Source organism: Artibeus jamaicensis, unplaced genomic scaffold, assembly GCF_021234435.1.
Source record: "Artibeus jamaicensis isolate MK-2021 breed Jamaican fruit bat unplaced genomic scaffold, CSHL_Jam_final scaffold_612, whole genome shotgun sequence".
In the NCBI taxonomy this organism is placed as follows: Eukaryota; Metazoa; Chordata; class Mammalia; order Chiroptera; family Phyllostomidae; genus Artibeus; species Artibeus jamaicensis.
Genome location: NW_026522049.1, coordinates 10,069,922 through 10,086,788, shown reverse-complemented (window position 1 = coordinate 10,086,788; position 16,867 = coordinate 10,069,922). Strand labels below are relative to the sequence as shown.

The 16,867-nt window shown below is 39.7% G+C and overlaps 1 protein-coding gene across 8 annotated transcripts in view; it reads right to left on the bottom strand.

Moving 5' to 3' along the window:
- The window catches only part of MEF2A (myocyte enhancer factor 2A), a 103,675-nt gene that overhangs the window by 43,569 nt on the left and 43,239 nt on the right, over nt 1–16,867 (bottom strand). For all 8 annotated transcript variants that reach the window (XM_053658902.1, XM_053658897.1, XM_053658899.1 and 5 more), the window contains one exon: nt 8,053–8,244. In XM_053658902.1, coding sequence (XP_053514877.1) covers nt 8,053–8,106 — 54 coding nt within the window. In that variant the 5' untranslated portion in view covers nt 8,107–8,244. The remainder of the gene's footprint in view (nt 1–8,052; nt 8,245–16,867) is intronic.

The window sequence follows — 16,867 nt, the reverse complement described above, 5'->3', positions numbered from 1 at the left end:
ACCCTCAGTGTAGTGGGCACCAGGTGACCCGCTGGTCACTCTCTCTCATGCGTACTGAGAAGTATCATCTGACTACTTCTCGGTCTGGCCCTGCTCTCATCTCTGGTGCTTTCAGCATCGGTTGGGGGAAAACCACTATGAATACCATGGTCTCTCAGTTCCTTCATCTCCCAACTTGCAAGTGATCAACTTCCACCACATGTCAAGTACCCACTCCTACAATCATGCCTTTAACTCCGCCACCAGCAATAATCACACCCCCACCCCGAAACCTCAATTTCGTGCGTTCCACTTCACTGCCTCTTTTCCTGCTCCCCTCAGGTGCATTATCTCTCCAGAAATTCTTTAACCTTATCAAGGCCTCCAATCACTGATCTCACAACCTTGTTACTATCTAGTCTCATGTCCTTTCTTACCTCTTGATTCCAGGATCCATCACTATTTTCACTCCCTTGCAAACCCTCATGACTTCTTCACCCTTGTCTCACCTGCTTGCCTGGTGCAGCCCCAGTCAGGGACTGACCCCTACCCATACACTGAATTATCCCTGCCTCTCTGTCCAAGTAGCTCACACCTCTCCTGGGAACACTTGAGCTCATACACACGCACACACTTGATGTTTCCAAGCTCCTAATAATAAAACTCAACATTCAGCGGTGCCTGACAGCCGTAACTTCGCTCGTCTCTTTAGCCCGCTCTCCACGTCAGCTATTTACCGCGCTCTCCCCCTCGACTTCCCCTGCCTCAACCCACTGATGCAGGCGCTCCCCATCACCACTTCATCAGTTAAACACTGCCTCTGTCCCTCTCCACACTCTCCGGGCTCTGCTGCTGGTGTTGACATTTCCGGTCCTGCTCCTCCCCACATGCCACAGGCTTCCCTCTCCCGGCATCAACAGTCTCCTTCCCCTCTACCAGGTGGAAGGCCGTAAGCACGCAAACTTGCTCTAGACTCTCCTCCGACTGACTCCACACTGCCCCTGCGGTTGCCACCCCTTCTCCTTGCTCTACTTCAGAGCTCAAATGTTTGAAAGAAACATCCGCGGCTGTCCCCAGTTTTGCACTACCTGTTCTCTCCCCAACCTACTGCGCCCTCAGACTTCCACTCCTCACATTCTACTAAGACTTGTCAATAATAACCTTTGATTTATGTGAATAAGGTCAATCGTCCCTTTTATGTCCTTATCCTAGCATAATGTCAGCAGCATTTGACAAAGCTGACCATATTCTCATTCTTCAAACACTTTCTTCGCCAAGTGTTCTGCGCCCAACACTCTCCCGGTGCCCTCCTCCGGTGGCCGCTGCTCCCAGCCTTGGAGCCGTGACCTCTTCCCCTGCTCTGCGCTGTGTATGGAAGGGCCCAGGGGCTTCCACTTGAGCGCCTCCTCCTCTTTACCCTCACAGTACTTGCCAGGTGACTGCAGCCAGCGTCATGATTTTGAAAAACTATAAAGATGCTCTTCCCACAGTCTTTTCCATTTCAGCAATTGGTACCACCCTCCATTCAAACAAAGCCAAAAAAATCTAAGAGCTGTCCCTTGATCCCTCTCACCAAATACCCCACCACACCAATCCATCAACAAACTGTGTCTACTCTACGTCTCGGACATATCTCAAATATACACACTTCTGTCTACACCGCTACCACCCTAGACTAACTTATATCACCTCTAATGTACATTATTTATGTAGTCATCTGAACTGCATTTCCTGTTTCACCTACTATACCCTACAGCAGTAATATTTGCCATTTACCTTCCAGAGCGAGATTTCTGACATATAAATCACAATGTGTAAGTGGGAGTTTAGTTTTTCATTGCACTGAAAGTAATATTCAAGCTCATTAAGCAAACAAAATAAATGATCTGGCCTCATTCTCACTGACCTTATTTCATCACTCACAACTACCTCTATTACTAAGAATTCCTCCTATAAATATGAATCTTCATTTTGAAATAGGCTTGTAAATTTTGGTACATGAAACATTTAATTTCATTTTATTTTTATGTATTGTAAAATTTAAATAATTTTAAATTATCATTAGTAATATAGCTATTTCAGTATTTATTAGCCAAAATAAATAAAAATTTTATTTTTCAATTGCCATTTTACTCCAGGATTATAATCACTATAAACAAAGAATAAAGCTAAAGACCTAACCTATAAAATTCAGTGCTTCTATAAATTTGAGACACATTTTGCTTTAACCTAACCAGTTTTTCTAATTTTGTACCAAATCTGAAACTCAGCATTATAATTCTCTAAATTGAAGAAACTGGCTGCCTTTAAAGATGGCTGCACCATCTCTAAGAGACCTTCTATACTTAAACCCTAAGTACCTGCAGAGATTCACACAATATGTATTTAGGCGTATCTTTAGTTCACTGTTGAACTGAAAAGTCGGTAAGACACTTAAGGTTTCTGGTAGAGCACGTACAGGAGCTTGGAAGTTGCCACTCCATCCTAACAACAAACAGAGAGCTGAATAAACTGAAAAATTTAACTCTTCTTCAATCCCTCAGAGAACTGAGGTCAGAAGGCAACTTCTGCCCCCCTCACCCCGAAACTGGAGCCAGTATCAGGGTAGGAAAACCAGAACTATAACTGAGGAAATGCTGGAGGCTTACTGTGGACAAGATCAAAGTGAAAAACCCCAGGAGGGCCCAGCCTGAGAGGGTCACACGTATGCTTCTGCATGTTTTACCCTCGGGTCCGGTCCCCACCAGGTCCCAGTGGTAAAGGTCAGGGAGACGCCCCTTGGGCTTCCAGCAGGGAGAGGGAAAAGGAGCCACTCTGAAGTATGCCAGGGCATTCGTTCCTAATGAGGCCTGCCCTCAAGACAGACAGACTCTGTTACCAGAGCCTAACTGATGGGGCGGAGGGAAGCAGCCTTCCTTCCAGCCACCCTCACCCACCCAAAGCTGGGGTTGGGCACCGCAAAGCACTCACAAAGTGCACAGCCCGCCAGCACAGGTTCACGAGAGACTGAGTCCTGATCACAGGATGACAGACACTTCTCTCCCCGCACCACATGACTAAGGGCCTACTACTGCAGTACCTTTTACCTAGTGCATCATGCCTGGCTTTCAGCAAAATTACAAGGCATACTAAAGGCAAGAAACAATCTGAAGACACAGAGCTAGCATTAGAAGCAGTGTCATATATGGCAGAAATGTTGGAATTATCAGACCAGCGATTCAAAATAACTATGATTAACATGCCAAGGGCTCCAATGGCAAAAGCAGACAACATGCAACAACGGGTAAGCCGAGAAATGGGAATTCTAAAAACATAACAATTTTAAATGCTGGCAATAAAAAATCCTGTAACATAAATGAACTGTCTCTAATGGGTTCATCTGTAAGCTGGAAACTAATAAGGAAAGAATCTCTGAGCTTGAGGATATGTCAACAGAAACTGTGACTACTAGAAGAAAGAGAAGTAACAGAAGAAATATTTGAATCAATAACATTTGAGAATTTCCTCAAATTAATGTCAGACACCAAACCACAATCCGGGAAGCTCTAAGAACACCAAGTGGTATGAATGCAAATGACAAACAAACAACAACAAAAATAAAAACCCTTAAAACCCTAAAATGACACCAAGGTATATTACATCTAAGCTACATAAAATCAAAGATTTTTTTCTTAATCTTGAAAAAAGCCAGAGGACCAAAACATCTTATATATAGAAGTGTAAATAAAAGAATTACAACCAATTTCTCCTCAGAAACCAGGCAATGAAGAAGAGTGTGTTTAACATGTTAAGGAGGAAAAAACCCAGTAACCTAAAATGCTGTATCTTATTAAGCAATTACACTTCAGAAGAAATAAAGACTCTCCTAGACAAACAAAAACTGAGGAAATCCATTTCCACTGGACCTGTTGCAAAAGAAATGCTGAAAGAAGTCCTTCAGAGAGAAGGAAAATACAGACCAGAAACTCTGATCTACATAAGGAAGTGTTGTTATTCTTAACTGATCTAACAGATATCAGTTTGCTCAAAATAACAGTGACGATGTATTTAAACGATTATAGCTTATGTATCAGGGGAAGGAACAACAGCATCAATACAAGGGACAGGAAAAGAGGAATTACAGGTACTTTGTTATTATAAGGCAGTAAAAGCCTGTGAAGCTGTATAGTTATTTGAAAGTAAACTTGGGGTAGTTGCAAATGTACATTACGAAGTCTAGGGCAACCATTAAAAAGATAAAAAAAACTAAGTATAACTGATATGTTAAGAAAGGAGAGGAAATGGAATCAAAATAATCAATTAAAACCACAAAAAGAAAAAGAGCATAAGATAAAAATAAAAACAAAAACAAGAGTAATAAATAGAAAACGAATGTAGTATATATTGATCCAACAATCACTTTAAAAGTCAATGTTCTGAATTTGCCAATTAAAAAATAAAGACTGTCAGTGAATCAGAAAACAATGCCTAACAATATATGGTGTCCACAAGAAGTCCGCTGTCAATATAAAGACACACATAGGGTAAAAGCAAAGGGAGGGAGAAAGACATAACACTAATCAAAAGAGAACTGAAGAAGCTGCATTAATTTCAGACAGAGCAGATTTTGGAGCAAGGAAAATTATCAGGAGTAAAGATGGCACTATATAATGCCAAAGGGGTCAATTCTCTAGGACGACATAACAATCCTCAGATCCTTAAAACGTGAAGCAAACAACAGAGCATCACAGAGCTGCGGTGCAAGGAGAAACATGAATTATCACAGTAGATTTCAATACTCTTCCACCAAAAATGTTGGGGAAACCCCGTAAGGATGTGTGTGATTGATATCTGCTTCATGCAACACCAGCAGAATACACATTACTCTCGAGCTCACATGAAACACTACGACAGGCCACATTCTGCTTAACAAATATAAAAAAGAGAAATCATACAAGGTATGCTCTCAGATGACAATGGCATTAAAAAAATCAATAATACAAAGATAGCTGGAAAATACTTGGAGATGAAGTAGCACACTTCTAAGTAACACAGAAATCAAAGAAGAAATCTCAAGAGAAATTAACTATTTTGAACTAAATAAAAATACAACTTATCAAAATTCGTGAGATACAATGAAAGCAAAGCCTAGAGGAAATTAATAGCACCGAATGCACAATATTGGCAAAGAAAGACCTAAAATCAATAATTTGTCACCACCTTAAGAAATTTTTAAAAGAGCAAATCAATCCAATGAAAGCAGAAGAAAGAATTAGAGCAGAAATCAATAAAACTGAAAATAGAAAATCAATAAAGAAAAATCTATAAAACCAAAAACTGGTTATCTGGATACCTCCAGCCAGGGTAACTAAGAAAACAAGATACAAATTACTAATACCAAAAATGAAAGAAGGGACATCTTAACTCAACTGCAGATCCCATGGATAATAAAAGAATAAAAACAATTCTATGCCTATAGGTTTGATAATCTAGATGAAAGAAACCAATTCCTTAGAAGACACAATCAACCAAAACACACACACAAAAAATAGGTCTATTCAGACTGTCTATTAACTGGATCAATAATGACAACCTTCTAAAACAGAAAGCACCAAGCCCAGATGAGTTCCCTGGTGAATTCTAACAAACATTTAAAACTTATACCAGTACTGTATGATCTTCCAGAAAAGAAACAGTACCCCCTATCTGTGGTTCTGCTTTACAAGGTCACCTGCGGTCAACTGAGGTCTGAAAATATTAGCGGGAAATTTCAGAAATAAACAATTCATACGTCTTAAATTGGGCACTGTTCTAAGGAGCACAGTGAAATCTCGCGCCACCCTGCCCGGGACGTGACTCTGTCCAGCATATTCACACCGCATATGCTTCTTACCTGTTGGTAATTCAGCAGTCCTCTTGTGTTCAAGTCACCCTTATTGTACTTAATAATGGCCCCACAGCCCAACAGTAGTGATGCTGGCAATTTGGACATGCCAAAGAGAGGCCATAAAGTGCTTCCTTTAAAGTGAAGAGGTATGTATGAACAGGAAAAAAACATAGTGTATATAAGGCTTTGGGACTATCTGCAGTTCCAGGCATCCACCAGGGGGTTTTGGAACGTGACACCCATGGATTAGGGGGAAGTACTGTGCTGATTATAGCTTAAGAGAAGACCACTCTGCCTAGAAGATGAGACATAGCGAAGCTAGGTACACAGCAGGGAAACAATCCTTTAATGTCTACCTCTCCCTCAACTGTAAGGTTCTCTTTCTCCTTTTTAACTTTTGTTGTATTTTTCCCATTACCATGCATTCCCCTTACACTCCCTCCCCTCTGCAATCACCACACTGTTGCAATTAGGTGTTTATGGATGTCATGCAGAGATTTTCCTTCCAGACGATATTTTTATAAGACGTCTACTTCTTACTTGTAGCTGCTGAGCTACAGTGGCAGACTCCATCTTTTTAGCAAGGTCCTTTCCTTAACTTACAGAGTTCCATTACACAGTTGTCTTTTCCTGGCACCCCACTCCCTCATCACGTGGAGTCCCTTCCCCTGGTGAGTGCAGTCCCTCTGTGCTCATGACGAGAGGGCAGGGGCTCTTATGTGCTTTGTACTTCTGTGCGCATGTGTTATGCCTGATAAACCCTATTTTACATGTGTCCTGCATGTCCTCATGAAGCAGGTGCCCGTGCCTCCCTACATGTCAACATCCTCCGACCTGTGAAGGGGAATTTACTTGCAGCCTCGCTGAGAATCATTCCTTTGGAATTTGGGGCTAGTTGTTAGCCTTCGCTATTTTATCGGCCTTGGTAAGGAACCCTACTATGTGAGCCTGACACGTTAGCCAAGGAATCTCCCTGCCCTGAACAAGGGCCCTCATCAGTTCGGTCTGTGGGCCACTCCCACTGATTTATCTGCCAGTTGCTCAGCTGAGTCTTCTCTGCAATTACATCCACCAACTGGGTGAGCAAGCGCTCAACCTCGGCAGAACGCACTTTTAGTACTGTTCTGTTCCTTGTACGCTTCCAGAAACCAGCTGTCCTTACAACTTCTCCTGATGAGGAGCTTTTCCAGAGACAATCTCTCTCCCTCCTGCATATGCTTTGAATAGTTTGCTTACAATAATCTGGTAAATTATTTTTCCTTCTTTTTTCTTTAAACCGAGGGGTTGTCAGATATTCCCTTAAAGGACCAGAGAGCGAAGACGTTAGCCCCCTGAGCCACATGGTCTCTGGGGTAACTGACTACTCAAGTACATGGCTGTAGTGGAAAGCAGCCACAGACAGCACGTAAATGAATGGGCACAGCGGTGCGCTAATAGAGTATTATTCGCAAAAGCAGGCAGCCAGCCCAGGGACCACAGTTTCCAAGCCCTGCTTTAAACCCTTACAACTTCTGGTCTTTATCCATCGGTAATCACTACTATCCTGAACTGGTAAGAGTTGGCTGACTTTGGTACTAAAACCATATGGGGTGGGCAAGGTAGGGTTACAGTTGTGAGTACAAAAAACACAGAGCTTATTCTTGCATTGTTTATTAATTACTGTATTATTTTCCATACAAACAACTGTAAATCTACTTTTACCAATCCCATAAATGTTTTAGAATATTTGTGATAGTAAAAGTTGTAAAAACAAATCTCATTATTTGTTGGTTAACCAGAAAATTTAACTGACCAGACACATCATTGATGGCTGTAGCTACTTTAGGTTTTACCTACCTGTGAAAACAGAGGTGATAACCTAAAGTGATCAAGATACAGAAAACTCACAATCACATGTACAGAAGATTACATGTGTTATGATAAATCTACACAATGAATAGTAGTGGTGCGACTGCAGTGATTTGACTTTTCTTCTTTTTTACCTATATTTCCTGCAATTAACACACATGATTTCTGAAATAAAAGTTTCTTTAAAGCACATGATAAACAGCCAAAACTTGCTGACTGCTAAAATATTTCATTTACTCAAGAAATAAAAGTATTGACTTGAAATTAAATTTAAGAAAAATGCAACCATTTAAGTCTATACTCCTTTTTTTAAAAAATTATTTACATCAATTAAATACATAAACTAAAATTTCATTTACCTGCCGGTTCCTTTCATCCATTATGCGTGTGATTTGTATTTTCTTCCGCCCCATTTTCAGTCACCTTTCCTTCCTTGTATTCCAAGTATTTAATTCAAAAATTAATTTTCTTCAACACCCTAATGCATCGTACACAGCTTCTGTTATTTCGGCTCCTAGTCCAAGGGCTACAGCTGAAATTTTCTATAGGATCTAAAAGAAAACACATATTAGAAAGTTTGAGTTCTATAAATTTGCAAGTTGATTATACAAATTTCAAACCTGTTTTTATGCTGCACACTGACAACACTATGTGTCCAAATTTCTGGTTACATAAGATTAGTAAATAAGTTGAAGTCTTGTTCATTTCACCCCTAAAATCATTGACGGATGATGTCAAAAAGTGGCACCGGGCGCTACTGACACAGGGAAACAGCCACCCCCAGAATGGGGGAAGTAACTATAAGGCACATTATCTCATACAAGGTTAATGTCCAGAATATATTTAAAAACACCTAATACTCAGTAACAAAAAAATAAACTATTTCATTTAAAAAATAGGCAAAGGACTTGAATAGACATTTCTCCAAAGATATGAAAATAAGCACACGAAAAGAAGCTCAAAATCCTTCTGTCACTACCGCAAATCAAAACCACAACGTGAAACCACTTCACACCCATCTGAATGGCTGTTACCAAAACAAAATAAAAACACAAAGAAAACAAGTGTTAACTGGGAGGAACCGGAACCCTTGAGCATTGTTTTGGAACTGTAAAATGGCCAAGCTGCTGTGGAAAACAGCATGGGGGTTATTTGAAAAAATACACATAGAATTTGATCCAACAATTGATCCAACCATTTGATCCAACAATTCCACCCCTGGGTATAGACACCCCCCAAAATGAAAGGACTCAAGAAACATGTCTGTACACGTGCTGATCGGAGCATTACCCACGACAGTCAACAGGTGCAAAAAACTCAAATGTCTCTGGCCTGTGAATGGAGAAGCAAAACAAACAAAACCCAGAGGAGTACAGTATACACATACTATGAACACAGAGTGGAATATTTTTCAGCCTTAAAAAAGAAAATCCTATTAAATGCTACAACATAACATGAGATTCTTGAAAGTATTATGCTAATTAAAATAAGCCAGCCACAGAACACATACCATATAATTCCGTTTACATGAGGTACCTGGAGCAAATGCATAGAAACAGAAAAAGGAAAATGGTAGTTGCCAGGGACAGAAGGGAGGAATGGGAGTCACTGCCTAAGGGGACAGAGTCTCAGGGTGAGATGACGAGAACGTGCAGGAGATGGTGGCGATCACTGCACAGAAATGGGGACGTACTTAACGCCGCTGACCTGCACACTTAAAAATGGCTAAAATAGTAAATACTGAGTTATGTATATTTTACCACAATTTCAAAAAACACATACTCTAGAAAGTATGTAGACCCTTAAAATAATTGAACACTATAAATGTTATTAGTACAAGGAGTTTTTGTAGAAATGGCAACATTTAAAACCTACCTTTAAACTATAAAACTGATCTTTAGCAAACACAGTTGGGAATTTTCTGCCCACAGAGAAAGTAAAATATCTTACCTAGGGGATAAAAATGAATCTCTCTAATTAAATCCCCAAGGCCTATAACTGTGTTCAGGCAACAATAATACAGTAAAAATCAGTTGAAACAACTCTCAAGTTGAAATTTTTTTTTGTATGTCATTTAAAAAGAATCAGGAACTAGTGTTTTAACAAGATTTCCAATATGAGTTTTGCTGGCTTAATTTAACAGATTAACATAGAACCCAGCATTCGGATTCAGACCAAATTACATTAATACTGATACAGGTGTTCAGTCTTTTAAAATCAATTTTGTTTACTGTTTTAAAAAAAACTTGTTGCTTAAGTATATAAATATTTTAAGAGCTTGGACTTTAAACAGAAGGTGAACTTTACTTCCAACTTGGCCCTTATTAAATCAACACCACTCTGAGTTTGTTCATCAAAACACACCATTTTGGTGATTCTAGTAAATCAATTATGTATTAATTTTTTTAAAAGCTACTAAAATAAACTTTCTAATAAAGTAACTATGTACAATCAACAACTGACTGTTGTAAATAAACAGGTCTCTATCGAGAGACAATAATTATTCATTCTTTCTTTAAAAGAGGAAACTTGAGAATTCAATTTTGAACATATTAAACTTGAATTGGTCATGGATCGCACAACTGAAAAAGTCAAATAGGAAGCTGATATAAGATTAAGAAATCAGAGCTAAAAATACACCATGGGGGGTCTTGGGCATCTAGATGATATTAATATTGTAGGAAAAATGTACCCACCTAGGGGTAAAATATGAAATAAAAAAAAGCAAAAGCACCACGGAACAAAACATTTTGTCGCTGTCTTTGAAAATGAATAGCCCAAAATCATCCTCTAGATATAAGGTTTCTGAACAATTTGACCAGCATTTAAAAATTTTTTTTTCAAAAGAAATCTGAATTTCAGCTTCCTCTGAAAATTCCATTTTACTTTCAAAAACTCTAAGAAAATAATAAGACAATGACAAAAACATGTGTATGGATGCTCACCCCAATGCAATCAAAATATGAAAACATGAATGGCAAAGATACTGTGTAAGCACCCAGGGATAACCCGTTTATATAATAAAATATGGTAGCCAATAATAAGGCCTAAACATTTTACAAGTGTTCACAATGCATCTTTGTGGGCAGGAAAATATACAATTCTAGTACGCTTTTAAGAATTCTACTGATGTAGCATGCACCAGTAAAAGGTGGCCTTGCATGTAGACTCATGTCACAGAGATTAATAACTTGTGGGTAGTTTTTAAAAATTACGTTTACTTTTTCTAAAATAAATACCACGGTTGTGCTAAGGAGAAGAATCATTACAAAGAGCAGAAACCCATGGCTGCCTTTAAAATCAAGAAGACCAAGGAGGCCAGAAAGCATGAACTTCACACATTACTAAAGTGTCCCTTCTACATGAGCGTTTGTGCAATTTCCAGTCACTCTTTCTTCACAACTTGCTTGGAATTTGAAAGCACTTTCCGACTGAGGACTATTAGAAGTTGAGTGAAAAAACACCTAGTCCTAAAATAGTTGAATAACCTTTGGTACCTGACAACTTCGAAGTAAAAGAAATTTCTTTGGTAACAGGGAAACTGAAATTATACACACTATATGTACCACAGAAGGCTAGAATAAAATACGTCTGCAAATATACGAGGGAAAGTGACTCATTATTACTATTAACAAATATATGTGCAAGCATGCCCTGTTATTAACATTTATTTTTAAAATTTTTGTACTGCTGCCGCTATCACAGATGTCCCTGTCTCCCCCTTGCCCCAGCTCTACCCAGCCCCAGCCCCACCTTCCCTCTGGCCATCCCCATAGTGTACTTTGTGTCTAGTCATCAGAGAGATGCGAACCAAAACCACAGTGAGACATGACCTCACCCCTGCCAGAATGGCCACTATCAATGAATCCACAAACAATAAGTGCTGGGGAGGGCGTGGAGAAAGGGGGATCCTAGTGCACTGTTGGTGGGAGTGCAGACTGGTGCAGCCACTGTGGAAGCAAGTAAGGAGTTTCCTCAAAAATCTGAAGATGGAAGTGCCTTTTGACCCAGCGATTCCTCTTCTGGGAATATATCCTACGAATCTTGAAACACAAATCTGAAAGAATACATGCAACCTTATGTCCACAGCAGTGTTACTGACGATAGCTGAGATGTGAAAACAGCCCAATAATTCAGCAGTCGATGAGTGGATAAAAAAGCTGTGGTACGTTTACACAATGGACTACCACATGACCGTGAAAAAGAAGGAAAACTTACGTTTTGTGACAGCATGAATGGACCTAGAGGCTATTATTCTGAGTGAAATTAGCCAGTCGGAGAAAGACAAATACCACATGCCCACACTTGCATGTGGAAAGTGATGAACAAAGTAAACTGATGAACCAAACAGAAACAGAGGCATGGACACATGGAGCAGACTGACCACTGTCGGAGGGGAGGGGTGAAGGGAAAACTGGGTGAAAGAAGGGGAAGGGGTTAGCCAAAGAACATACACGTTATTAATATTTGTGATCAGAAAATACTTTATTTACTTTGTGCATGCTAGTTCACGTATTTACTTCCCTTGAAGCATATGAATAGAATACCTTTTTTGCATATGCAATAAAAATCAGAAAAAATTAAATGCAAACCATTACCTTGTAACTAATTTCCCATAAATGAATGTCAAATAGGTATGTAAAGTTATACATTATTTAAAAAAGCAAGCTACTTTTATGACATAAAAGTACACATATAAGTGACATGTTACATATTAATACATATAGCGTTTAAATTTATATACAGTTTATACAGTTTAAATTTTTTCCTTAAGCTCCGTAAATAGTCTGACAAAAAGGAGGGGAAGAAAGAAAGCTGAGACAACACGATCCACCACCCACTTTCACCTGCACCTTGTCCTTGACCACACTCCAGTTGAGCTACCTGAAAAGCATATGATCCTCTGATTTTCAGCTTACCTAAGAAATCATTTTGTATTGTAACCTCTACTCTTTCAACAAAGAAGAGACTGAAGTCCAAGGAAAAAGCGTGCCGTCCAAACCCTCGGTTCGCCCGCACGCCCAGGACCCTTCCCCTGTGCCACAGCAGGTGTTCCTCAACCTCCCTCACACGCTCACTTCTCAGTCCTCCTCCGAGTTACAGACTCATTACTTTATCTATGAACTGCCTTTTTTACTTTAATACATATATTTAAATGTTAAACTGTATTACTGCTATAACAGAAAAATCATAGCAGTAACTTCCCACAAATGGAAGCCTTAAAATAATAAAAACAATTAAATATGAAGTAAAATTAAAGCAATTAAATACAATGTTGGTGTGTATATATGTGTATATGTGTATGATACTATTATCAGTTATAGTTTCCATGACTATATGGGGTAAATAGATATATCTATATATAACACATGTTTGGTGTACAGTAACTAAATATTACAGGGTGGGATAAAAGTACCTTTGCTGATATTCACATGGAAAAAATACAATAATTAACAAATAATATAAGAACAAACTGCTTCATGTACAACTGTAAAACTATTTTTGCCCTATCCTGTCCTTCTACATATGAAACATATGTAACATATAATATGTATATAATTATGTTAACTATAAGCAACAATAAATCAAATGGCCTGATTTGTAAAAATGCATACTCAGACAATAACTTCCTCAGGAAGAATGAGATTACAAAAAATTAAGAGGGATTCAGCTCCATTTCACCCAGGAACACCAATTTTTAGTTTTAATGTAAACCAGATAAAAAATCCCATCTCACATGCATACTTAACCAGAAAAGGGAAAGGCTGAGCAACCATCCTTGACGGGGCTGAAATACTGAAAATTCGTTCCTAATCAAAAAGGCAGTAACTCTTGTCTAACTAACTGTTGCCTCATGACGGCTTCTGAAGTCCCCTTCACAAATGTGGGAATGTACTTGGCTGTTTGCAAACAGGGGTGGGAAATGGGTTCTACTGCCATTCACTTCTTGCATCAATTTGGGGAAAATGCTTTTTCAAAGCTTTTGTCAGGCCTTTCAAGTATTTTTTCATAATATTTAAAATATGTTTCACTGCTGGTTCAATTCACCCCATAAGTACGTTCACAACCATCAATTCAGACAATGAACACATTTTCTCTTACTTATTAGTTGGTTGAACGGAGAAATGAAGTTTTTCGAGGGTCCTGGTACCTAATAACAGCAAAGCACTCGACACACACTATCTTCTCAAATCTGTGCACCCTGTTTATGCGAAGGGCATTATTATTATTCTCATTTTCAGTCTGAGAAAACTGAAGTTTAAGCAACACATATCACTCCGCAAGGCCAGAGCTGATAACCAGAGCCGAGGCCGTTCTAGAACCTTGAGCGGGCTCTGTGACTTCCCAGGGTCACAGCTGCACTTTGCAGCCTCGGGAAGCGGCTGGAGGGACAGTTCTGAGGCAGGCAGTCTTCCTGCAGCAAAGGGTCGCAGGCTACCCTGCTGTTTCTAACCCAGACCTACCACAGACACCCTGTATCCCACCATGGCAAAGGATCATGGGGGGAGAGAAGAAGCCAAAGACTTCCAACCACAGTCAGGTACAGGAAGCCCACCACCACTCCCACAGCCTGGCTCCTTCCCTCCTCCTTCCTCCCGTCCACATGGCCAGGCCAGAGGCGCTGCAATCTATCATTTCAAGCTGCAGGTGGCTGCCTCCTCCTACTTGCCCATACTTTGGAATATAGATATTCCTTGACCTACTATAATATTCTTGCACACGTTAAAAATGTATTGCTCTGGGCCCTGGCTGGTGTAGCTCAGTGGATTGAGCACGGGCCTGTGAACCAGACAATCGCAGTTCGATTCCCAGTCAAGGCACATGCCTGGGTTGCAGACCAGTTCCCTGCAGGCCAATTCCCAGCAGGGGACGCATGAAAGGCAATCATACATTGATGTTTCTCTCCCTCTCTCCTTCCCTTCCCCTCTTAAGATAAATAAATAAAATCTTAAAAAAAAAAGAAATGGGGTTTATGTTAAATGTTACATATATATTTTAAAAAAATGTATTGCTCTGTACCACTTGAGGGTAAATTGCATATATCAATCCTTAAAGTGCGAATTTCCTAAGAATATGAATATTTTTCTCATATAACCAAAGTACAATAATCAAATCCAGGAAATATATCACTGATACGGTACTTTAAAGTGCAGGCCATACTCCAATTTGCTAGTTGTTTCAATAATGTTCTTTAAAGCCCCCCGCCACACACACACCCAGTACAGTACCTCATTATTCAGGATCCAATACCACATTGAGTTGTCCGTCTCTTTGGTGTTCTTTATTCTAGAAACATTTCTTGGCCTTTGGCATTCATGACATTGACATTTTGAAAAATACAAGCCAGTTTTCCTACATAGTATTTCTCAATTTAGGTTTGTCTGATATTTCCTCACATTTAAGTTCCCAGCAAAAACACCTGTATCCTTCCTAGGGTATCGTATCCAGAGGCTTGATGTCCATCTACCTCTTAATAGGCATAAAATTCTCATCAGAGTGGCAAGCAGATATAAAATGTTGTGTAAATGCTAGCCAATACGGCAGCTTCAACATCCCATGATTCTAGCTAATATTCATAAAACCCTTCTAAAAATGAAATCTTTATCATTTGAAAATTATAACCTCTACTGAACAAAGATCAATTTTATCTTTGTGAATAGCATGCAGACAACATAAATCGTCATCAAAATGATGCTGTGTGAAGTGGAAGGACATCTAGTTATTAAAGATGTTATTAGGGGAGCAAAGGTTATGCTTGTCCAACTTTACTTCGCTGGTCAGAGAAGCATGGGGGAAAATTCCCCATCTGTGAATTAACAGAAAATCAAGGTAATGGTTCTCATTAATAACACCTGTCTGCATTAAACATTCTTCCTAAGCCTTCATGTTACTTTATAATGCTCACTATTCAATAATTTACAAACAGACGTGCATCCCAGTCTCCTTCTATTCCACACAAGTACGAGGCAGCCAGAGACACAGGAAGCCCTCCCCAAGCACCAGAGCTGGTTAGGAAAACAAGTGGGGCGGATAACGGCAAGACCAAATGTTTTACACGGTTCTCATGCAGGCAAGGGTCTCATGTCCAAAAATTTATTAGTGAGAAGGACAACCCCCAAAAGGTAAAAACTTTGCACACTTTCAAGATAATTAGATTTGCAGACACTAGGACAAACAAGACCATAAAAAAGTACTTCTAATCAGTGAAATTTGCCCTGTTTATCTGAAAATGTATTTATTGACTTCAAGGAGAGAGAAAATACATATATTTTCAGTATAGCCAAGGATAAGGAATATAACATCAAGTGCTTCAGTGTTTAGTTATATGTAAGCTATAATACAGTAACTATATCAAAAGCACAGAAGACTTATCCATCTCCATACGAGTAATGTAGCTCCACAGCGTATCCCAGGTTACAGTCGTTGTTTTCTATAGACAGGCATGGAATGTAAAAAGACCGCGGAACAAAATCTTTACCGTGCTTCATTCCCCTAACACATCTGTGGCCATGATGGACAGTAAGAGGACTCCTAACGGAATCCTGCCTTTCATTCCTAAATGACATCAAGACAACAACTTATTCTTGATAGGGCCAATATTAATTCATATAACGACGAACAAATGCACCCTAAGAAATTCCTGTGTGTCTCCATTCTATCCGACTGTGATTCTCTAACCCCTGCACTGCTCCAGGATAAACGACGCAGGACTTCAGCCAAGGACACTAACAAGCCTCAAGATAACACTGCTCCTATCCTAACCGAGAGAAAGAGCCGAACAGTTTACAAAGCATAACCTTTCTTGAACTTATCAAAGAGCTAAGGTTTGCAAGGCAGCCATGTGGATGGAATTCCAAAGGCCAACAGATCTCTCTGAGACTACAAGCTTCTACCACAAAAGCTGGTAAGAAGGAATCCGCATACAGCTTACCACATTCTTAAAAGCTGCATGGGCTGGCATGACAGTCTAGGACCTCTGGAGTCCCCAGACAGAGGGGACTGCGTTCTTCTCCACGAACCTGGCCCATGTGCTCACACCAAAGGCAGGGGCCAAAACCGAAGACGTGAGAGAGTCCTCCCTTGGAGACACACGAACACAAGTTTCTGTCCACTTTCCAGGCGTCGGTTATTTATGAGATACGGGACTCTGGGGCACTATCTCCAGAGTGTAAA